The 24,501-nt window shown below is 39.9% G+C and overlaps 1 protein-coding gene across 1 annotated transcript in view; it reads left to right on the top strand.

Moving 5' to 3' along the window:
• si:ch211-130m23.3 (uncharacterized protein LOC558547 homolog) overlaps positions 1-20,902 on the top strand; it is a 62,879-nt gene extending 41,977 nt beyond the window's left edge. Inside the window, exons 5-17 of the mRNA XM_034692821.1 lie at positions 7,825-7,914; positions 9,455-9,514; positions 9,709-9,775; positions 15,972-16,042; positions 16,125-16,192; positions 16,518-16,566; positions 16,648-16,683; positions 16,797-16,851; positions 16,940-17,010; positions 17,189-17,267; positions 17,400-17,428; positions 17,544-17,642; positions 18,796-20,902. Of these exons, the coding sequence (XP_034548712.1) occupies positions 7,825-7,914; positions 9,455-9,514; positions 9,709-9,775; positions 15,972-16,042; positions 16,125-16,192; positions 16,518-16,566; positions 16,648-16,683; positions 16,797-16,851; positions 16,940-17,010; positions 17,189-17,267; positions 17,400-17,428; positions 17,544-17,642; positions 18,796-18,825 (804 nt within the window). The 3' untranslated portion in view covers positions 18,826-20,902. The remainder of the gene's footprint in view (positions 1-7,824; positions 7,915-9,454; positions 9,515-9,708; positions 9,776-15,971; positions 16,043-16,124; positions 16,193-16,517; positions 16,567-16,647; positions 16,684-16,796; positions 16,852-16,939; positions 17,011-17,188; positions 17,268-17,399; positions 17,429-17,543; positions 17,643-18,795) is intronic.
• Positions 20,903-24,501: the final 3,599 nt, after the last annotated feature.

Raw genomic sequence — 24,501 nt, forward strand, 5'->3', positions numbered from 1 at the left:
CCCAACTAACCCCCTGTGGGTTTTTTGCTGTTGTAGACGCCCATATCCTTATCTCCTGCTTCTGTGTCTGGCCTTTTAGCATTAGAACAACTGTAAGAGGAGACACAACAAGTGACTTCTTATTCTCTCTTTGTCTGCATATCAACAGATCAACCAGTTTTTTTATTCCACTTAGCTTTTCCATCTCTGCAGTTACACCATGATCTACTTCAACAAGTAAACCACTTTAATTTTGTCATTGCCAGAAAGGCCGGAACAGTCAGTGTAATATATTTTCATATAAACTCATTAATGAACATAAGAAAAACAGCTCTGTAATGAATGAAACACATATTAAAAGAAAGAAGTATCATAGAACGTGCTGCTGAAAAACAAAAATGTTTTAGAAAGCAATTCATGTTTGAATGAAGAAAAAATTCTCAGTTAAATTTTCATAATATTCCATGTTAAAAAGGCACTGTCGGTCTAGGGTTCTAAGTGTGCGCCATATAGAGAGGCTACGGTCCTCGTCGCAGCAGTCGAAGGCTCAACCATTTGCTGCAAGTCTTCCCCCACTCTCTGCTCCCTGCATTTCCTGTTTCTCTTCAACTGTCTGCTGGCTTTAAAGTTTGATGATGCTGCTGATATCAAGAGTGTTTAAATGTGGAAAACACAAAAATGATCAAGTGTGGTCCACATTACTTTAATGACCATATCAGGTAAAAAATACTCTGAACTCCTCTATGTTTTTAATAATAATAAAATAAAAATGTAGAGGTTAAAAATTCACTCATTTACAAAGGATAGGGTCCAAAGGATAGGGTCCTATAGTGATATGGATTTTATTACAACAAAGTTATTACACTTCAGATTTTCAAAATGATCTAGAAGACTGTCCATGTAGTAGTATTGTTAAAAGTCCTGGGTTGGTCCACTTCTAAAGATCACATAATCTTTAAGCTGATTCAATCTTCAGTCTTTGCATTGATCAGGTCAGATACACATACATAGACACACACGACTTTCATGTCAGGCTGTTGCTTTCAACACTTCTCTGTGTCTATCTACTGTTTCCTCCTCTCTGTGTTCTGTCCATCTTTCTTATCACCCTCAGTGTTGTTAGAAGCAGTGAGATAGTGGTGTGTAAGGAGTGTTTCTACCCAGCACCAAAGTGACTATCATTTTCAGCTCTGTATGTGTATCTGACAGTGCATCGGCCTGCTGCTCCACCTCACATATTACACAGCTGTGTGCTGCCTCAGAGATGTTTACAAGGGTCGATAATGACATAAAGTGATAAAGGAAACACGGCCAGTCCCCCGCCTCACTGTCAACCCCTGTGCAGCTGATATCAACCGACCTATAATCACCCAGGGAGACCAAATAGATTAGCATTATGCTGCCATTTTACCTGGTTATCACCTGTGATGTTACACTAGAGAGCACATGGGTAATGGTGGGAACTTTTACTTATAATAGATAATCTGCTTATGATAAAACAGGTGACCTCTTTGCCCCCAATTTCTGTCCTACAAAGGCTCATCTTCTGGGATCTAGACTCTTTAAACTTGGTTGTATATTTATTTATTTTGGCCTGTATTTCTACCTTTGCCAGTAACACCACAGTAATGTCTGAGGAGAAGGACAGAGCACTAAAACCAAGTCCCAAGCCCACCTTCAAACCTCAGATGTGAATCCAGAAAATCATTTTAAGATGGTTTACTTTTTTATTAAAATTAAGTCTCACTGAACACTCGAAGCAGATGGCCATTGTACCTTTTAGCAAATACTACTCTAAGTTTGGGGTTACATAGGCAACACTCGAAGGAGCAATTCATTGCTGTTTATTTGGCTTTGTGTGATATTTGATGACAAACTAAAGGAATAAAGCAGGGCTATAAAGGAGACAAACTGAAATATCACTAAAAGCAATTTAATCAATGTTAATGTTCTGCTAACAGACAGTTGCATAGATATCCTCACAGTTTCAACAGTGAGCTTAACAGCCTCACAGTAGAGATCCAGATAAATTGTACAGAGAGAACATTTTTTAACACTTGCTGCTGTGGTGTACTGGTGCGACATATGGTTAAGAAAGGGAGATTTGACTGCCTGAGGTTGATTTTAAGCCTGTCTGCCTTGAAATGGAAAAGCAAGTTTTTGCTGCAGATTGGACAGTGGAGCGTGTTGATCTGTCTCTGGTCACCACGGGAGACTGTGAATAATACATGGTTAAAAAGCAGAGGACATCCATTCTCATCTCTGCGCTGTTAAACACATTTCTACTTCTCTCTCTTTCCCTGTCTCTTTGACTTCCACTTTTCCTTACTGTGCTTTCTGTTAAAACAACTACGCACAGATATATTTGAGTTTACAGTTTACTGACTGGCTAAAAAGTTATGTTTGTGTGTTTACACCTCAGAAATCAATCATATTATATATCCACTCTCACACGGTGTGTGAATACTGTATGTTAAGGTGTGTCTGTTTGTGACTCTATGTGTGTTTACACTTTGTGTGTGTGTGTGTGTGTGTGTGTGTGTGTGTGTGTGTGTGTGTGTGTGTGTGTGTGTGTGTGTGTGTGTGTGTGTGTGTGTGTGTGTGTGTGTGTGTGTGTGCGTGTGTGTGTCTAAAGAATGGTAGCATCTACTTTTTCCCCCTCTCTTGTTCAGGAAGTGGACTAATGGCATTTGAGAGGATGGAGGGAGTGGGAAAGAGGAGGGAGGGAGGGAGGGAGGGAGGAGGGACGGAGTTCCTTCCTGTGTGGTTTGTCAATTTGTAGATCCTGTTTTATAGTGTGTGGCCTTGAGACTCAGCAGCAACCCCACACACCCCAACACTGCCCCCCAAATGCCAAACTTATATCTATATCTGTCTGTGTAAATACACATGGGCTTGGTTTTTAAGTATTTACACAGTGATGATTATGAATTAATTTTTCCCTCCATGCAACTGTATCACTCTTAAAGTGTGTAAACAACAATGATGGAAAGATGGTGACAACTAGAAAAATAAAGAACCAGTAGGCCTGAGCTTTGAGTCTGCTTCCTGGTGGGTGGTAGAATCATATTGTCATGGACTGGTATATGAATCCTCAAAAAAATGAGCTGATATGTGTGCCTGTGAGAGACAGAGAGGGGGGGGAAGCAGACAAGGATGCAGGTAGAGACAGAAAGAGAGAGAGAGACAGAGAGAGACAGGGACAGACAGACAGCCTTTTGAGATTCCACTCACGAATCTCTGAGTGTCTCTGAGTCTCAGAAGTATTGAATGAAAATGACTCTCCCCACCTTCACAAACACACACAGACATACACACAAAGCATGCATGCATTAAGCACACACATTAATGAGGAACACAATGGGTAAACATATAGGGATGAAAGAGTTTGAAAGTTATCTCATTAAGCCTTTTAGCCTGATGGGATTAGTGTACTGTGAATGTAGTAAGGAGAGTCTGATGAGGTTGTAAAGTTTTTAAAAAAAGTGTAATTGAAACACATCTCAGTGTTTCTGGTTCTTTTCTGCAGGAACACATCATGTCTTGATCACTTTACATGGAATGTTTTCAATCTGCTTTGTTTTCATTCTTTTTGTAGTTTCGTCCATAATGATTCTTGCATATCAGCACTCACACAACGACTTCCAGAAAATAAGAGCATCTAAAATTTTAACCAGTATGCGTATGTTAGTGTGGGGACTCATTTAGAATTAAGCGATACATATGACATACTATAATATGTCTGCATTTATCTTTAGGATTTTGAAATTATTAATCATATCAGTTAATGATTCTTTTTTTACACACACTGGACCATGAGTGTCATCAACAATCAAAAGTAGAGACTTTTGCCTCAACCGATTTTGTCTTGTTTTTGTGGTCAGTTTGTCTTTTGCTCCTTGTGCTGAAGTGATGTTGCTCTGCACTGTACTACACGTAATGTTGTGTATGTCTAGTGTACTATGTCGCTCTGCTGGAGGCTGTAGGTTTGAATAATTTATACAACAAATGAGTTGGCCAGGGGATGCAGGTGTTCATCTGAGCACATGTAGGGGCTGTTCCACTGCCTCAGGTTTCATCACAAACACTTTCTGGTTACAACTCCAGGGACTACAAATGTCAGGATCATTATACTGACGACGACACACAAAGAGCAAACATTTAACATTTTAACATTGTTGTGACTCATGTAATATAAGTTATTTAAGTCTCTCTGTTTCCTCACAAACAGAAGAGAGAGAGAAAAGAAGATGATAAAAAGAGTAACAGGACAAAACTTAAAACAGATAAAAGTCAGAGTGTAATGAAGCAAGTGGTCCAATAAGTTTTAATATTAATATAGGTGTTATGATTATTTTAATGTCAGACAAAATCGTACAGAGGCACACAACATACAAACAGTTGTTGACAGTTACATGCACACAATAGAGTAAACAATGATTCAATCAGCGCAGTGTCTCATTGTTCCTCTCCCTCGGCCTTGTCAGTAAAGTGTAAACACTGATGTGTGAGAAGTGTAAATGATGGCCTCATTAACAGAGTGTAACAATCGCTGTTTATTTGATGTTCACAAAGGTTAAGTGCTGAAATATGTTGAGCTTGGCAGTGAATCACTGAGTCTAATTCAGAGTCGTTTACACAAGTGTAAGAGGGACGAATGTTAATTTGCCGGTCACTACGCTGTTGAGCTAATTGCTTTGTGTTGATGTGGTCACATTACAGGAGGTGAAGCTGTGCAATCTCACTGTCAATACAATTATCAACATGCCATTAGCCACCACATGGATTTTGAATGGGGGAGTACACTGAAGGTCTTAGCACGTCAGTATGTTTGATTTAGATATTATCAGCATTTATAAGAACAATTTCAAGTTGTTACAAATGGAATAATCATTAAGTGCTCAAATCATTCTTCAGATACAGGCTCTCGTTAAGTAAAAAGATCCTTTTATCGACTGGTGGCCAGCTATGCTTTGAATCAGCACTTGTCTTGTTATCATACCAATCAGTGTAATTTGAATGAATTAATTGATTCCCTTCTTATTACTTTACTAGAGTTAAAGCCATTGTGAGGAGTTAAAGGCAGGTTATGAAACGAACAAATTATGCATGAGCAGGACAAGATCATGAAAGAGATAAAACAAAGTGTTTTGTCCACAGGGGGCCAACACAACCCAAAAGTTACTCACAGGAGCTTTAAAGTCAGCTTTCAAGTCTTAGTCTGTAGTATGAAGTTCAACATGTGAATGGTTTAATTATCTCCCCACAGATATTGTGCTTTACAAGACCTCGACAAACACTGTATTACAGGTGTAAAACAATGGTTATAGTATATTGGCAGAGGATTTTTACATTAAGCATCATAAAAAAAAAAATTCATAACGGCTGCATTTATCTATTTTTCTAATAAAATTATGATTTTTATGTGTGCTTAGCAATGGGAACATGATCAAAGACTGTTCCTAAACAAATATTTATATTCTGTCTTCATGTGTCACTGTGTAATTGAATAATGATCTTGTCAATGCTCTCTGGTGGACAAACTGTAGCAGTAATGTTTTTTAATCAACCGCAATTTATATCTGGCATTTCTGTTGACAGATCAGTAGCTATCAATGCGCTTTTTATTAGCTACTGTTGCAATGATAAGAGCCTTGTGGCATTCTTAAAAGTGTAGCATTTTTGCTTCAGTGCATATTCATTCCCTTCTTTATATAGATTTGCAGATAAAATACCCTTTGACTGTAAATTTAAAACCTTACTTTTCATTCTTTGCCCTTGGCTTGATGTTAAAAAAGCAAATCACAAATCCGATTTGTAGTATCACAAAGACAGTGCAGCACCTTTTGGAAGTATTCTGGTTCCTTTCTTGCTGAAAGTTTTATGAAAATATTCACACAGCTAATATGTTGCAAAGTTAACTTGGTGGGACTTGGAGTAGACTTTTTCATGTGACAGAGCTGAGCCAGTACTCCTGTTTCAAAGCCAAGAGAACAGATTGCTGGGATTAGCTTAGTATTAACTGCACAGACATAGAAGTTCAGGTTTTAGACTAACTTTATATCCTGCTGCGGGAATTTTGAACAAACTGGGGAAAAGTTTCGTAGGTCCTCATCTCAAGAGGATTTATGAATCCTAGTCAGTGATTCATCCTGATTCTCTAATGCCATTTGAGTCAATCTGATTTGTCATAATCAAAAGAGACTCTCAGTACCAGAGAAGTTGTTTTCCATCCATGCGTGGTGGTGCAGGTCTTTCAGGTTGTTTTTATGTTTTGTTGTATTTGGAAAATGCTGCTTTGTCAGCACGTCAGGTAGATTTTTGGTTCCTCCCCAAGTTCTACTTTTCCTTCACAAACCAATATACAGCGCACTCAAGTACTTCCACATACACACACTCACACACACGTTTTCAAATGCACGCTCATAATCTCTGCTTTGTCCTCTTTTCTCCACTTTCCCTCTCTCTCTCTTGTTCTCTGAGCGTGAAGGCAAACTCAGCAGACCTCCAGGCTGCCAGGGAGGGAAGGCATTCTGGGTAATCCAGGGTGCGAGAAGGCAGAGGGAAAGAAAGGGAAAACAACGTACAAAATTACAACACACACTTGATGCTGTGTATGGTGTTGTACACGAAGACAAACACACACAAACAAACAAACGAACTAAATCCAGTCTCTCGCCACTGAACCGTGGACATACAATATCCATCTGTGTCCATCTGTACGTTTGTCTGCAGAGACAGAAACAGGCTCTGTTTGCAGTGGAGTATGGATTTAAAAAGCTACACAGCGTCCTGTTCCCTACAGCAGAACATTAACGGTTGGGAGATATGAAGGCGAACAAGGGAGCTGAGGGAATAGTGAGGGTACTGGTGGAGTAGAGGAGGATACAGGAGTGTCGTCAGTCTGCTTTTATCTCAGCTCTGATTAAACCTTGTTCCTGTCTGACCTAAAAAGTCAGCTGGCGGAAACTTCAGAGACTGTGGGTGAATTTCACTGGAGCTCTTTACACCCAGCCGATGCCTTCAGAGAGAGAGGGAAAGCGAGAGGGGAGATCAGAGAAATAGAACAGAGTGGGCAGACTCTGAAAAAAAAAAAACAACAATCCTCACAGACAGAGGCGTGCTGGCTTTATGTGCTCACTGCTCACACATTATCATATATATGGATGTACACTCTCCCACACTGCAAGTTGTCTGCTCTAATGAGGATGAGGAAGAGGCCAGGGCTGGGTGGTAGCCCCGGGTTAGTTAGTAGTACAATGCCACAGGAAGCAGACAAAGGCTGTGCTGAAATGTGCCAGCTCCGCCCGTCTGGGGAAAGCACAACAAAAACATAAGGTATAAAAATAAACCTGGGCCAGCATGGCAGGGCATCTGCAGAAACAGGAAATACCCTGCAGTGAGAGAGACAGCAAGTGAGACATGAGGGAAGATACTGTGGGTGCTGTGTTTTTTTCTTTGTTTATATGATGCCTGTGTTGCTGCAGTTGTGGGTTGTTCAGGAGAGGTGCTGTAGCACAGGCACGGACTGACAAATTGAGGCAAAAATAGCAGATGATTGAGCATGGATTTGTCATATTTCCAATAACTGAGCTGTCAAGTACATGAAGTGTCGTGACATGTACCTTTTTACCCCCTTTAGTCTCAAAAAAATGAATATTAGAATTTGCTGAGAACCAAAAAATGTTCCATGTGTGCTACATTTGACTGTACTTACTGTAGTTACCACTGCCACTACTGAGCGAAGACCTTTAAGATCATACACTGCCTATGTTGTGAATTTCACTTTTTCTAGTACACACTTTAGGTACTTACATGTGTGTCTGTATGTGGTTACATTTTTAGAGTGCTGCAGCAGCTCCCAGTCCTGTTCTTGGGAACCTTCCCCCAGGAGATGGCATGCCAGTGGGACCAGTTCCTCCAGGATTCTTTCAGGTATATTGTGTGCACACATATAAACACACAAAAAACACACACTTACAAAGAAAGTACAACTGGGGAAAAAGAAAATGATGCAAGTGCTAAAGCCCACTTACACACACAATCAAATACGTTTTTATTCTGTGAAGTTGTTCCATCCACTTAGAATCTCCTGTACACATCAACACACTGTACATTTGCATGTTGTTCTGTGTTTGGGGCAGCACTGTATGTTTCTAACAATGGAGACATGCAAGAAATAAATCCCAAGCAAGCAAAAAGTCACACATACTTCTTCCTCCCAGATCATCCCTGTTCTCCATCAGAATGACCCTGCTGATTGTTTATCCATTACCCATCATTATAAGTCAAACTCCTATGCCTGCATCAGACGCACAGATCAATAGCCTTCATAGGCATTTCTCAGCACGGCTGTCAAGAGAAACTTTAAGTCAGAATGGCCTTCTCCATCTCCCTCTGATGATATTTTTTTCTTTGAAGCTCTTGTCGAGAACTATCTACTAAAGAAACGTAACGACTACAAGATGCAGTCTTCGTTCAGGTTCAATAAAATGTTACACACATGTGCTTGATGAGGGAATAAAACAGAATGCGCACAACGTTATACCAATAAAAAAATCCATATCTAGCTTTAAAAACAAGTGATTCATTCATGCATTTAATCTGTTCTTTAAGGAACTCACTATGTTAAATTGTTTGCACCCTTTTCTGTTCATGCATGAATGAGAACAATGTTTTGAATCATTACAGTACTTGAATAGATTTTAAGTACTGCAGATGTTTTCCTTTGAATCTTCAAGCAGCTGGGAGAAAAAGGAGTAATTAAAGAAAGGTCCCTGATCAAAACAAGCGTACTATTGCTCCCTAGTGGTGACTTATGTGATGTTTCTCCAAAGCTGCAGACTGATTTTCCTGACCACAGTGGCATCAGTTCAGCAGACATAGCCGCAGCATTGCCACTGCCTGTGGTGAGGACAAGTAAAAACCCACTCACAGCTGCAAAAGAGATTCTGATGCACGCTGCTAAACTGCACCCAGTTAACACATCCGCTGACATCATTATTGACAAACCTCATTTTTTTATTCTCTTCATTATTTTTCTATAAGTCCTGTGCTATAAAGATGTGGTCTGTTTCCTGACTCTGTTGTAATAATGGAAAATGAACACAAAACCGTAGTTCTGGTTGGTTTCCTGTTTGGGAGAGTGCAAAAAAACTAATCACTGGGCTCCGTATAGTTCTTACTTGATTGTTGTTTCTGTGAACGGTCAAATAAAAGAGGAAACATTTTAATCATTTACCTGGTGTGGTAAATAATGGCAGCATATTCTGCCATGTTTGATTATTATCTTGATTTTTTTGGTCATTTATTTTTTCTCTCTCTCTCGTGTTTCAAACCATTTCACTTGAACTCTCTTTTTTTCAGTATGTTCAGTTTAGTTACACGTACCTTTCCACAGTTTTGCAACTCTGCAGCCTTGAGTATTCATCCTATACCCAAGAGTGATTTATCATTCTTTCTGTTGTTTGTCCAGCCATTCATGTCACCTCGGTACCCCGGAGGACCAAGACCCCCCCTCAGATTACCCAATCAGGTAAGAGCCACACTGACACCTGCAGGCAGCAGCTAGAACTGTAGATTGTGGAATAGGAGAGGAAATGTAGAGTCAAGTCAAATTTGTTTATAAAGCACATTTGAAAACACAGCAGAAGCTGACCAGATTGCTGTACAATGCTTAAAAAACAGAATGTGAAAATGTTCTGCTGATGGATCTTTGTCGTTCTATAGGGACTTGGAGGAGTCCCGGGTGGTCAGCCTATGTTACCCAGTGGGATGGACCCCACAAGACAGCAAGGTACACACAAACACACAAACACACATCATCAATTCTGCCAGGGTATGTAAACTTATGAGCACAACTGTGTGTGTATGTATGTGTATATATATATATATATATACATACATACATACATACATACATACATACATAGATACATACATACATACATACATACATACATACATACATACATACATACATACATACATACATACATACATACATACATATATATATACATATATAAATATATATATATATATATATATATACATACATATATAAATATATATGTATATATATATATATATATATATATATATATATATGTATATATATATACATACACACACTTGGATGTACAAACACAAAGATTAAAGACTATGTTTATATTTGAAGAAGGATACATTATCATTGTTGCAAGTTGTAAGTTAGTTATACAGTGGATAGCAAAAGTCTACACACCCTTTTTAAAATGCCAGGTTTTGTGATGTAAAAAAATGAGACCCAGATAAACCATGTCAGAACTTTTTCCACCTTTAATGTGACCTATAACATGAACAATTCAATTGAAAAAAAATTAAAATATTTTAGGTGGAAGAATAAAAAAATAAAAAAATAAAATAATTTTCCCATTCTTCTTTACAAAAGAGCTCCAAATCCATCAAATAGTGAGGCCATCTCCTGTGCACAGCCCTCTTCAGATCACTCCCCAGGGATATTCAACTGGATTCAGGTCTCGGCTCTGGCTGGTCCATTCCAAAACCTTAAAAGTCTTTTGGTGAAGTCATGCTTTTGTTGATTTTGATGCACAGATGGTGCACATCATCCCACATATATACACACCAGACACATATGAACACACAGGACACATATTTGCACACCGGACACATACGAGCACACCGGACACATTACATTGGCATTTTATTCAGCAGTGCTATGGCCGACGGGACAAAGCTTCTGTCAAACCGGGCTCGCCTACAGTATGGGGATCTGTATCTGCGACCGGATGGGAGCAGTGTGAAGACTGAGTAGAGGGGATGTTGGGGGTCCAGTGTTATAGTCTGTGCTGTGCGTATGATGGCTCTGTTGTTGAGGTCAGACAGGTTGGGTGTGGGTAGGTGGATGATTATGGTGGCAGTGTTTGTGGTGCTTATGAGTTTGTTTTTGTTGGAGACAGTTAGCATGTTGTGGTAGCAGGGCGAACAGTAGAGGAGAATGAGTTGGATGATACTTTGGTACAGTAACAGTAGAAGGTGGGGGGCGACAGAAAGTGCTTTAAGTTTGCGGATGGCAGAGTGTCTTTGTTGGCAGCGTTTGTGAATATCAGTGGTGTGTTGATCAAAGTTTATATTGTCCAGGGTGAGTCCGAGATATTTGAAGTGATCCACTATTTCGACTGCTTGATTTTTGATGTGGATGGGGTTGTGGACCGGACTGTGAGTGCTGGAGGAGTGAGGAGTGGAGGAGTTTTTTTTCGAAATGTTCAGCTGAAGGCGATTGTCTGTGCACCATTGTGTGAAGTGGGAGATGGAATCCTGGTTACAACAGAGTTATTGTCATTAAGGAGGGCAAGTATGGCAGTGTCATCAGAGTATTTGAAATATGTTGTGGTTGTTGAGGGGCTGATGCAGTCATTGGTGTAGAGCATATGTGTCAAACTCAAGGCCCACGGGCAAAGTCCGGTCCGCGGTAGAATTATCTTTGGCCCGCAGGATAATATCGACCTGCATGCGAGAGCCGTTACCCCACTCCACTCATCAACAGCCTTATGAAGCTAGTCAGCTGCAGACAACTTTCAGCTATCCCTCTCCCCAAAAAACTGGCTAAACAAAAGGTGGACTTTGAAAACAGCTGGTTTTCAAGGCAGGTGGGAGGCAGAATATATGCATTTGCGTAACAGAGGAACATGCATGTGCGTAACCGAGGAACTTTTGGGATTAAGATGGCACAACTACGGGTAGGGGTGTCCCGGTGTGTTTCACTTCCGATACGATACCGATATTGCAGCCTTGAGTTTTGGCCGATAACAATATCGATCTGTTACGATATCAGCATGAATCATACATACTTTTATTAGTTATTTTGTAGTATGGAATGTTAGAAAAGCCTTGATCAAGTGATATTACTGAAACAGAGAACAATAAATAAAACACTTTTGTGTAATATCTGAAGTTAAATGATTTAGCCTCTCACTGCTAAAAAGTAAAAAGAAAACATTCTTGATGTGACCACTATGAAGATATTTTGATTCTCTTGATTCAAATAAGAATGCCATGGAGACAATATAAAGGCTGTATTGCAAATTTACAATGGTCCCTGAATGCACCTCGCAGTGACAGAGGCACTGGACAGTCAGTTAGTTCACGGCACTCTGAAATGCATCTGCATCTTTGATGACGAGGAGTGACGGTGAGAGCGTCAAATATTAAATATTAAACAGATGTCCCCCGGTTGTGTCTGTGTCACTAACGCACACCGGGGGGTAAAATTCATCAATGAAGATGAGACAGATGCATGGAGGTGAGGAGAGCTGGTTCATAAAGCACACCTGCTTCAGGTAGAGACCAATCTAACACTGAGCCCCTCAGATAATAACTCAGCCTGCTTTCCAGTAATGTAAAGGATTGTTCTTACGTTCAATAGTGGCTTCAGAGTAGCTTGCGAAAATTCTCATGCTGTGATGCTGCTTCAATGCGCATTGAGGTTTAGGGAGAGGTTGCGGTGGCTGGTGGTGAGGCTTTCAGCAGTGTGACTGCCCCCTGGTGGCTGGCTGCAGTATAGGTCAAAAAATCCGTCTCCCCCATTCATTTGAATCCGATAAAAATCCGATACTGTTTTTTTTTGCCGATATCGGACCGATATCCGATATCAATATCGGATCGGGACACCCCTAATTACGGGGAAAGATCTCTTTGAAGAGGTATCCAGATGTGTAAATGAAATGAGGCTGCCTTGATGAGCACCATAACGTGAACAGTTAACTTCATAAGAGCTCAAGGTTTAAATCACCGCCAGTTCAAGTCTTTTCTGGAGGAGTTGGGTTCAGGATATGTTGACTTGCCCCATCACACAGAGGTGCGATGGCTAAGCCAAGGAAAAGTGCTGAAAAGGCGTTTTGAGTTACGTGAGGAGATCTGTCAGTTCATAGAGAGCAAAGGGAAAGACACAACAGAGCTCTGCGATAAAAAGTTTCTGTGTGAAGTGGCGTTTCTGTGTGACATCACGAGCCATCTCAATTCGCTCAAAGCTTCAGGGGCGGGGCTGTGTGATCACAGACTTGTACACTGCAGTGAGGGCTTTTAAAACCAAGCTCCGCCTGTGGGACACGCAGATGCTGCAAGAAAACTTGAGCAATTTTCCGTGCCGCCAAACTACCTGTGTGAACAACTGGTTTCTTTGATGGAGTTAAACAAAACATCTCACAGGAGTCGTCTTACTGATGAACACCTTCACTCAATCCTGAGGATTTCCTCAGCTCAGAGCCTGACCCCAAACATTGATGAACTTGCATCCAAGATGAGATGCTAAGTATCTGGCACAGAGCAGCAGACTGAGCTTTAATATGTTTCCTTTTTGCACTTTTTCTTGCTACCACAGGGCATTTTTGGGTTTTTTTTGCAGAAACTTTTTTTGCTAATGTTGTTGGCCTGTGGAAAAATGTTTTCATAAGAAATTGGTAAAGCTCATTCATTAGATAAGCTGCAGATTGAGCAATAAGAAATGAAAGCAACATATTTTTCATTTGTTTAATGTTTATAGGCAATAACTTAAGCTTTGCTAGTTCAATGTTCAATATGTGCAATAAGTTAATTTCAATAAGTTTTGCAATAAACATTAAACCAGTCCGGCCCTTGACTTGCACCGATTTTTTTTTATTTTGGCCCTCTGTGTATTTGAGTTTGACACCCCTGGTGTAGAGGGTGTAAAGGAAAGGACTGAGGACACAGCCGTGAAGGGCTCCTGTGTTGGTGATGGTGGTTGATGATGTTACTGTGCCTACTCTGACTGCTTGTGGTCTGTTGCTGAGGAAACTGTGTATCCAGTGGATGAGAAGTGGGGAGACGTTGAGATGGTAGAGTTTACTGATCATCTGGTAACGTTTGATGGTGTTTAAAGCAGAACTGAAGTCGATGAAGAGGAGTTTGGCAAAGTTATGGGGTGATTCGTGGTGTTGTAAGAGGGAGTGAAGGAGGCATGCCACAGCATCCTCAGCCCCTGTTTTGGCCTTATAGGCAAACTGATGCTGGTCCAATTGCGGTCCGACAACTGGGAGGATGGTGTTGAGGATCAGTTTCTCCAGACACATCATGATTAATGAAGTGAGTACAACAGGTCAGAAGTGGTTGAGTTCTGAAGGGCGGGTTTTTTTTGGTACTGGTATGATGGTGGAGGTTTTCCATGATGTTGGTACTGAGGCAGTCCTGTAGGATTCCCAGAAGATGGAGTGGAGGACTGGTGACAGTTCAGCGGCACAGTTCTTAAGAACCCGGGCCTGGATGCCATCAGGTCCTGCAGCCTTGCCTGGTTTGCATCGGCACAGCTGCCGGCACTAGTCCTCCACTGTGAATGGAGCAGAGCGTGGTGGTTCCAGGATGGGGATGGATTGTAGTAGGGTATTGCATTCTTGTGTATAGTTAATGGTGTCAAATCTTGAGTAAAAGGTGTTCAGAATGCTTTAGTTTGTTGTCATATTGAAAGGTGAAATTCCTCTTCATCTTCGTCATCATCTTCATCATTCTAACGGAGGCCTGGAGTTTTTGTGTTAAAACTGACTGGTTTTTGTAACAGTTCATACTTCCCTCCACCTTGACCAAGGCCCCGGTTCCAGATGAAGAAAAACAGCCCCAAAGCATGCTTCTCTGTGGGTCTGGTGTTCTTTATGTGATGTGCAGTGTTGTTTTTACGCCAAACATACCTTTTGGAATTATGGCCAAAAAGTTCAACCTTGGTTTCATCAGACCATAAAACATTTGCCACATGCTTTTGAGAGACTTCATGTATGTTTTTGAAACATGTTGCCAGGCTTGGATGTTTTTCTTCATAAGAAAAGGCTTCCGTCTTGCCGCCCTACCCATAGCAGAAACATATGAAGAGTAGGCCTCTTGGAAGCCTCCCTGACCAGTTTTCTTCTCGTCTTTTCATCAGTTTTCGAGGGATGTCCTGTTCTTGGTAATGTCACTGTTGTGCCATATTTTCTCCACTTGATGATGACTGTCTTCACTGTGGTCCATGGTATATCTAATGCCTTGTAAAAGTATTCATAACCTTCTCCTGACTGATACCTTTCAACGATGAGATCCCTCTGATGTGTTGGAAGCTCTCTGTGGACCATGGCTTTTGCTGTAAGATGCAACTAAGCAGATGTCAGGAAAATCCTCCTAGAACAGCTGATCTTTATTGGGATTAATCAAAGTCACTTTAAATTATGACAGGTGTATACTGACTACTATTTGTCATGAGTTTGAATGTGATTGGTTAATTCTGAACACAGCCACATCCCCAGTTATAAGAGGGTGTGTACACTTATGCAATCACATTATTTTAGTTATTTATTTTTTATTCTTCCCCCTAAAAGATTTAATTTATTTTAATTGAATTGTTCATGTTACAGGTCACATTAAAGGTAGAAAAAGTTCTGACATGATTTATCTTGGTATAATTTTTCACATCACAAAACCTGGCATTTAAACAGTGGTGTGTAGACTTTGGATATCCACTGTAAGTACAGGAGAGGTTTGATGTTATTTACAATGAAAAAAACGTGTAAAAAAACGATATTGGTATCACACGAAATAAGTTTGAAAATATTGGCATATCAGATATTGGCAAAAATCCAATCCATTGTACATTTTGCCCAGACAATACTTGTTGGCCTAATAAGTCCATTGTATGTATTGTGCATAGGTTAAAAGATGTTTGGCTACAGTAAAACATAACTCATACTCAACTATTTATATGATGATTGATGCAACACACAGAGTTCCCATAAACTAAGATAATGATATCCTATGGAATAATGTAACATAAAAAAGTCCAAGAACAGAATTAGAACATCAGTATTACTTCAAGAGAGAGGCAATAAAAGTCCACCTCACAGAAAATGACTGATGAAACTCAGAAAACTTCCTCCAACATGCTGAAAACTGTTTTCATTGATCCAGATCAAACTGAGAGGTGGCTGTAGTTTGATTGTTTTCATGTCTTTAAGGACATCCAAATATGGGAGGACCGATGCAGCGGATGACTCCACCCAGAGGCATGGTACCACTCGGCCCCCAGGTATGGGTCCAGATGAACTGTGGGGATATTTATTTACATGCTATTGGTTCTGATAGTCACTTATTTCACATCTCAATCTTAGAGCTATGTAGGAGGGATGAGACCGCCTCTGAATGCACTTGTGGGACCTGGGATGCCTGGCATGAACATGTGAGTGTTTTTATACATGTTATAGCTCAAAGGGACAGTTTCACATACACACATATTTGATATCTCACGAAAGTAGATGCCATCAGCCCTCCTGTATGTAGGTTTTAATTACAACTTTACAGTTTGCTTTTGGCTCTTGGTCTGGAAGTAGAGCAAGGAGCCAGCTCTCTTTTATTTCGTCTCTATTTTTTCTACTTGATGTTCCCATCCCCTCTCAGGCAACAGAAGGGCTTGTTGTTGCCAACTCTGTCCAAATGAACTGGGAAAAAAAGCAGCTTGCCAAAAGCAGAGAACTGAAGTGTGTGTGTGTTTGTGTGTGTTTCAGGGGACCTGGTGGGGGTAGACCATGGCCAAATCCTCCAAATTCCAATTCAGTAAGTGCTCCAAAGAAAGACAATTAAAAGAAAGTTTAAGATGTTTATATTTCTTTAATGATTTCCTTCTCTATTTTTCAGACACCGTACTCTTCTGCATCTCCAGGAAGTTATGTGGTATGTATGTTTAAAGTTGAACAGTTAAGCTGTAAAGAATCTTGGCTAGTAGTGCAGGTGTCCTTTCATTAATTCATTGAGAGGCCACATGAAAACCAAAAGTGTCATTTTAGGGACCTCCAGGAGGAGGGGGGCCACCAGGGACGCCAATAATGCCAAGTCCAGCAGGTATGCTAAGAGTCTGCCTTGAAGTGTTGTTGGTTCGTGTATCCATACTTCAAAACTTTTATTAATCTCTTGTTGTTCTTTTTGCCAGACTCAACCAATTCTGGCGACAACATGTACACTATGATAAACACAGTCCCTCCAACTGGAAGCCGACCAAATGTGAGACATTATTTCTCTGTGTATAAAACCATGAGTGAGTGAGTGAGTGAAGTGCAGGGAAAATTGTTCTGAAGTCCATGTGTGGTTGTAATTGTTATTTGATGCCAGCAGGTAATTACTTGACAATGAAAAGTGTTGTCACAGGTTGGTTATTGCCTGCTCTGTATGTCCTCCTCAGTTCCCAATGGGTGCAGGTGGCGATGGTCCATTAAGTGGGATGGCTGGAATGGAGCCTCATCACATGAATGGATCATTAGGTACAAGAACACATAACCTTTACAGTCTGGCTGTGTGACACACAATATTTGGTTGTTCTTTACCTTAATATTTCATTGAGCATTTCATGATATTGCTCTGTGTTTTATGTATACTTCTGTTCCTTGTCTCAGGGTCAGGTGATTTGGACAGTCTGCCCAAGGTGAGAGAAGATTTTCATCTCTTCTAAAAAACTGATCGGTGATTATACAGGAATTTTGCTACTTTGGGAGGATACAACTACCAATTAGTTTTTTTGTTACATATTATCTCTACAGAACTCACCTGGTAACCTCAGTATGAGTAACCAGCCCGGGACCCCCAGAGAGGATGGAGAGATGGGAGGAAACTTCCTGAATCCTTTTCAGAATGAAAGTGTAAGCAAATTATTATCTACTGTATGAAATACAAATGTGTATCAGAGTTGTTCTGTGCATTTATCTCCATACCACAACTGTAAAGATGGATGGTTGTTATTGAATTGAATTAAAAATTGGATTACCATTTGTGAGCACTTTTGAAGGAGCAGTTTGTCTTTTGGCACAAAGGAGTATTTGCTTCCTTTCAGATGGTTAAAGGAGAAATAACACCCACAACTTCCACAAGTTAGTTTAAAACTACAAGCCCACTGTCCTAAGGAAAAATACCACACTAACTGTAATCCCCTTAACTGACCTGCAAAGTAATGTCAGGTTTGTTTAATTAGACAAGAAAGATGTGTAAATGACAAGCTGTGGCATCATAGGGGTAAGTAGCTGGAAGCAGTGGCTTCCTGGAATTTCTGCTGGTTGCCTTGAAACCTCACTGTAACAACAAGACGCTATTCCAGGAAGTAATTGAGGATTAAATAATCAAGATAAGTTGTGTTCCAACAAAGGGGTGGCATTCTGAAGGACCCAGCCTTCATAACTTGCATAGACCACTCAGGCCAAACTGAAAGGAGACAGCCTGGTCTATGGTGTCCCTGTTGGCGTCACCAGCTGTTCCCAATGCATAGTTGTTAGCCATGCGTAGTCACATGGCACAACCCCTGTCATCTAGCAACAGGGAGCTAGCTGACGAAATAGCTAACATAGCTAGTATCATGTACATTACTATCAAAATTATAAAGTTAAAAAAATGTAGGAAGAGTGGGAAGTATTTGTCAGCCTTGGGACGGCCTTCATTGTGCCTCTGTGTTGCAATCGGTCTTCAAATGCAGCCAAAGGATGCATCCCTTGAATTGGGACACAGCTACAGTGATAATCAGATAGTTGTAGAGTTGCAGGTAGTGGATGTTGTTACATGCTGACTAAGCCATATTAGGTATTTCTCTTTTTTTTGTCTTAAGCTTAAAAAGCATGTGTCCACTGTTGTCGAACCACTTATTCAACTATTTTTGTGCTCACATTTATGAAAGTTATTAGACTTAATATCAACATTTTAAATGCAGGCCACTTTTCTATAACAGTGACAAACAGTTGTTCTCTCTCTCTCTCTGTTCTCTCGTACATGCTAATCACATACATTTTTGCCATCTCATCTCTGCAGTATTCTCCGAATATGACGATGAGCGTGTGAAGGCTTGGGAAGCAGAATTGGTCAGTTTCTCAATAATATGGTGTGGACCCCTGCAAAGCAGAGAGACTGGATGTGATGTCACCAAGACCAGTGACACTTACTCCGCCACCTTCCGAGTCAGGACAGTTTTACCCCAGGCCCTGTCCTTCTACAACCACCCTAACTGCCCCTCTGTTGTTTCTGTCTACGTCTCCTCTTCCCCGTTTTTTCTCCCCTCCTACATGGTGACTCTGCGACATTCATCAGTTCTTCCTCTGCAACTATATGACTGTACAAAGGAACCAAATTGAAACTACCCAGAGGAAAACTCTTTGTATATTTCCATACAGTGTGTTTGAGACACACACTCCAGTCACAGACTGATGTCTCTGCCTTCTGCGTCATATCATGGAGTTCATGCCCAAAACAAAAGGCCAGAATCCTATTTATCCTAAAGTTAAATTTCCCAAGGACCTATAGAGATATAGACTTTTTTGATCTATGAATAATGTCATCAAACTGGCTGTTAAGTGGAGCATCTCTTTTTTTTTTTAAACTGACCAAAAACTTTGTTCATTACTGGAAGGTTCAGAGCGAAGTCACAATCATGTTACCCTGAGGTTTATTTAAGGCTTGTGCAGATATTTGTAGTTGTGTAAGTTGAAGCCTTTTTTCAATTTTGATGGTTGTTTAAATCTAGCATTAACATTGTCTTTACCTATGATGTATGTTTTGAAGGCCTGATGAGGCGAATAGAGGGCACATCAAAACTCTGTTCAGATTTGAATTATGATTTACAGAGATGCTTGAAGTACTTACCTGCATTTTAAATTAAATATATAAAGGAAGACTATGCAACTTTGTCTGGGCAGTCACCACTGATGCTGCATGTCATAATTGAAAGTTAATTTTAAGTGATTTATTATGCTCAAACAGCCACAAAAGATGAGTAGAAGCAGTCAGTTTTGTAAGTGGCTCCATATTGTTATATCTGACTAAGGTTTCTAACATTTGCTTTAAGTAAGTAACCAAAAGCTACTGGTCATATCAGACCAAGAAAGACTGCAGAAGCAAAACCCCTACATATATCATATTCGATGAGTTCAACTTTTTTGTTGATAAGAGGAAGTATGATTTAATTCTTTCAAAGGTATGTAGTCTTGCTTGACACCGATCAGTCTCCGTGCTCACTGAATTTCATATGAAGAGAGCAGTAAGAATGTCTTTAAGGAAGAAGGTTTTAAAATCTGTATTCAATTATAAACTTTCTCTGCTATTCAATTTTCTAGACTACCCCCCAGTAAGAGGGGCTTCTTTTTGGAGGGTTTTACACTCTGCTGACTGCACAAGCGTGGGAAACAGTTTCAGATGAGGTGGACAAAAGCTTTTAATTGTGACCTAACAAGCAATGCCAATGAAGTTTTGTTTACTGGGATTTGTTTGCTGCCTGAGGCCCTGCTCTCATCTCTACTTCTTCAAACCTCAATCCACATAAGTGTCAGTTTTTGGAGGGTAAACCGTCAGACACAAGCTTATAAAGTCACTCTGGTCACTCATTCTTTATTGTCATCCGGATAAACTGTGATCTCAGTGGGATGTTATAGGTCTGTGGATACAGAAAGCTAAGCTTGTTTTGAAATCAGTGTTTTAAACTTTGTTCACTGCCCAAGATGTATTATTATCACGTCCAAAAGATCAATAATCCTGTGAACATTCCCCCCCCCCCCCCTCTCTTACTGCAAAGTGTACAGCTCACAAATGTAGCGCCTCTGTCTTGTGTGTGTATTTGATAATATTATTATTTAAAGAAAAACCTGCAGAGAATTATTGCAAAAGGGAGGGATGGACTGATGGTGCATCACCAAAACTTAACTGAGATATTTTGTTTTTATTTTTGTGTTAGATCGAAGCCATAAGTGGGAGTACAAGAAGACACATTTGTAAATTGGATCATGTTTTCTGTTTTGTGGCAGTATACTGGACTCCATTTGTGATGTGTTCATTTTCTCTTTTTTATTCTTGTATTATGTTTTTGTAAATACACAGAGAAGTATTTCATGGGTTTTGAATATGCTAGCATAAAGCTTCTCTTCCCTTACTCAAAGTGTTTGCTCTTTTTCATTTTTGCTCATTCTTGTTTGTAGACAGGGTAATGTCATTCTTGTTACTTCACAGTTTGCATATAGCATAAGTGCATCTCTCCCTCACTCTAGTTTCCTCACAGTTTTCTGTCATCAAACACACAACACACACGAGTGAGAGGACAGTCAGCTACAGAAGGAAAAAAAATCATCCTGCACATCTGGAGAGAGTGTGAGAGAACCTTTGACAGAATCAGAGAAAGGCTACAACAAATGTTTTGTTTTACATTATCATAAAGTATCGAAAACATTGGTAACACTTTCTATGAACCTACCACTTATAATGCATCATAAGCACATTTATAAAGCCTTTCATATGCATATAGAAGGCACTTTAACAATCCTTATAAGTGATTATGAAGTGTTATAAGCAGTGAACATAATGCCTTCTGAAGGTGTAATTTATAATATATTATACCTTAAAGCTGCTGTTGGTAGTCGTGATATAAACATCAGTGTGGAGAGAGATTTAGAATGTCAACACTACCCCCCTCACCAGATTTTGCCTACATCTCGTGCGCATTCTATGAGGAAGTAGTGCCAGCTTCCCAGCCAATCAGAATAACGTAGTAGGGGCTGCCAATTGACCAATCAGGACAGAGGATCAAAGAGTAGCTCTGATTGGCCCATGATAACGGGAACAAGGAGAATAATAACATTGCTTGATAGATACAAAGGCTTTGGAAAACAGAGATTTCGCCATAATCTCATATTACTTCAATTACTGATGAGTACCGATGGGTATTATGACCTTTTTCCCAAATCCAGCAAAAAAAAAAGTATCGTTTTGTACTCCATTCCTACCAACTGCACCTTTAATGTAAAACTAGCTACAGCGTCTTTTGAATTCTGGGTTTCATAACACATTTTAACTCTGACAACTTAATCAAGTTACAAAAGGTTCATAAAGAACTCACTCAATATCCTAAGAAGTGATGATTTCTATGATTCTCAAATAGAAGAATGTCTCATCAATACTTACCACGTGCTATAGCATGACTTTGGGTGCTTTAAGTAAAGTGACAGCCCTGTATGAGGTCTAAGAACTTGGAAGTAGTATTTTGTGGCTGTAAAAGTAAAGTGTAAGACAAAAATACTTTACAACAAAAAAACTATTTGTCACATTATTGAACTAACAAAGTAATGAATATTTAATCAAATACAATGCACAACTACACATACAGCTAGCATAACTTCTTCATCTATGTATTATAGCTTCTTAGCTTGATGCTAACACATAAAATAAACTACCACTAAGTGGCTGAAGCAATCAGCATCACAGTCATGTTAACTTTAAGGGTTAGGGTTTAGGGTAACCCTAGGGATATACATTTTAATTATTTTCCGTGATCGATTTTTGGAAATGCTAACGATCGATTGATAAAATTATTATTATTCTTGCGTCAAAAACAATGCCAAATAGGTTGTTTTCCCCCTAAATTTTATTTTCTACAGCAACAAAATGCATATAACTGACGGGATTGAATACGGGCACACGTTTGACACGCAGAATATCAACGATCAGGCTCATTAAAATATTCTCCGCGGACATAATCTTATAAAGTGAAGGCTCATAATACTAACAGAAAAGTATTTCAGACTCACAGTGTCCAGTTTTCTGTCGACTCATTCTTATTGAGAAAAATAAACATGTGTATTCGGTCAGGTGTCAGCCAGGAGCGCAACCGGGTCATAATCAGTCCCGCTGGAGAAAAGCCCAGACGGCTCTGATGTTGCTGGTCTGTAAACGTAGCATACCAGAATTTCCCACCTGTCTGTTGCCTTTGTAGCCAAAGGTGGGAAATATCCTGTTTAAAGCTGTCAACCTTTGTGTCTGTATTGTTGTTGGCAGCAGTTTTGTATTGATCCTCTTTTAAAAAGCGCACGTGGAGACCTGACGCACAGCCGCAGCCGCCAGCTGAGCGTCTCCGCTGTGCGCAACACCTTTAACAGCTGATTCACATCGAAACATACTTTAAACTTAAAACACCTCCCTGATAGATGAGTGTAATATGAGACCACGTGATGTTTGTTCCACGTGACGGAAAATTGATAACAAAAATGTGTGTTTCGAGTAATTTCTTAACAATCAATTAATAGATAATCGATTAATTGTGGTCATCCCCCAATTTATGTAGGATGCGTCGTATTGCGCTTTGTGTTTGGAGCGTAGCGCCAGACAGAGCAGGCAGGATCAGCTGGGTTCAGTATGGAGAGAACAGCATACAAACAACAGGTTACAGAGCCTTTCTGTAGCCTTTCTTCCTGCTCATTTGGATATTATTCCATTATTTTGTGCTTCTAACATCACTGAGTATGCTGCATAACTATAAAGATCTGTGTTTTGCAAGTTTAGATGAGTTTAATTTAAATAATTCTGCTCTACTCCCTGGATACTCCCTGTCCAGATCGGTCTTTCTGTGTAGATTGAAATGTGCTGGGCGCAGGCTCCGTCGCAAAATAGACTCGAAGCACATTTCTGGTGGAATAGCACCATGGCACGCGCTTGAGAGGGAGTTGAGACGCCTAGCAGAGCGCCCTGTTTGAACATGAGTACTGATTAGAATGGGAACGTATTGGCTGCGCAGTACGCGACACAGCAGTAACACGACACTTCGCATCCTGTAATTGGGGGTTAGGGTTAGGGTTAGGGTTAGGTTTAAGATTGGTGTTAGGCCCCCTATAGAATAATATCAAGCGATGCAATTATATAAACCAACATTTATGCTATACGGAATAAATAAATAAATAATTGTAATATGGTTAATAAACGTGTTGTAGTGGTATAGTGGTATATAAGTGCTATTCATAAGTGCCATCAACCATGCAATAATTAAGCAAATGTTACAAATACAGTTTATATATATATCTATATGTAGAAAGATAAAAAGATCACACAAAATATGGAAAGCATGCCAGGTAAAACACTAGAAAAAATGTATAAATATTATATTAAGGAATAAAACTTAAATAATATACAACAGGAAAATTCTGAGGCTGATAAAATGCCCGTTTATAGAGGAAAGGTTGGATATTTCAGATTCTTTGTATATAAATTATAATATTCATGCAATTTATTGTATAGAATAAAAACCATGCAGATCAAAAATATATTCGAAAGTAATTATACAAACATAAATACATAAATAAAATCATATAAGATAGTCAAGAGTTTGTGTGGCTTGGTTTGTACATTAAGGGGTCTACCATGGCTGTTGCTGTGGAAGAATTAAAAAAAAACTATTATCAAAATAAAAGACACACATGTTTGGGGCGAAGGGCTTTATTCAAGTTTTAGTGTGGTTATGTGTGACTGTGGGTGACATACCTTGAAGGGAAGGATAAGACAGTCAGGAAGTCAAAGGGTCATGAGGGTCCAGGTGGTGTTATGATTAGTGTCGGGGTCCTGGTCCGTGTTGGGGTTAGAGAGGAGGGGGGTGGGGTTAGGATTAGGGTCAGGGTCGAGGTTGGAGTTAGATTCAGGGGAAAGGGGTAGGGGGATTAGGTTAGGATTAGGTTCAGGGGAAGAGGGAAGGGGGGTGATTAGGGTAAGGGT

Source organism: Notolabrus celidotus, chromosome 9, assembly GCF_009762535.1.
Source record: "Notolabrus celidotus isolate fNotCel1 chromosome 9, fNotCel1.pri, whole genome shotgun sequence".
NCBI lineage: Eukaryota > Metazoa > Chordata > Actinopteri > Labriformes > Labridae > Notolabrus > Notolabrus celidotus.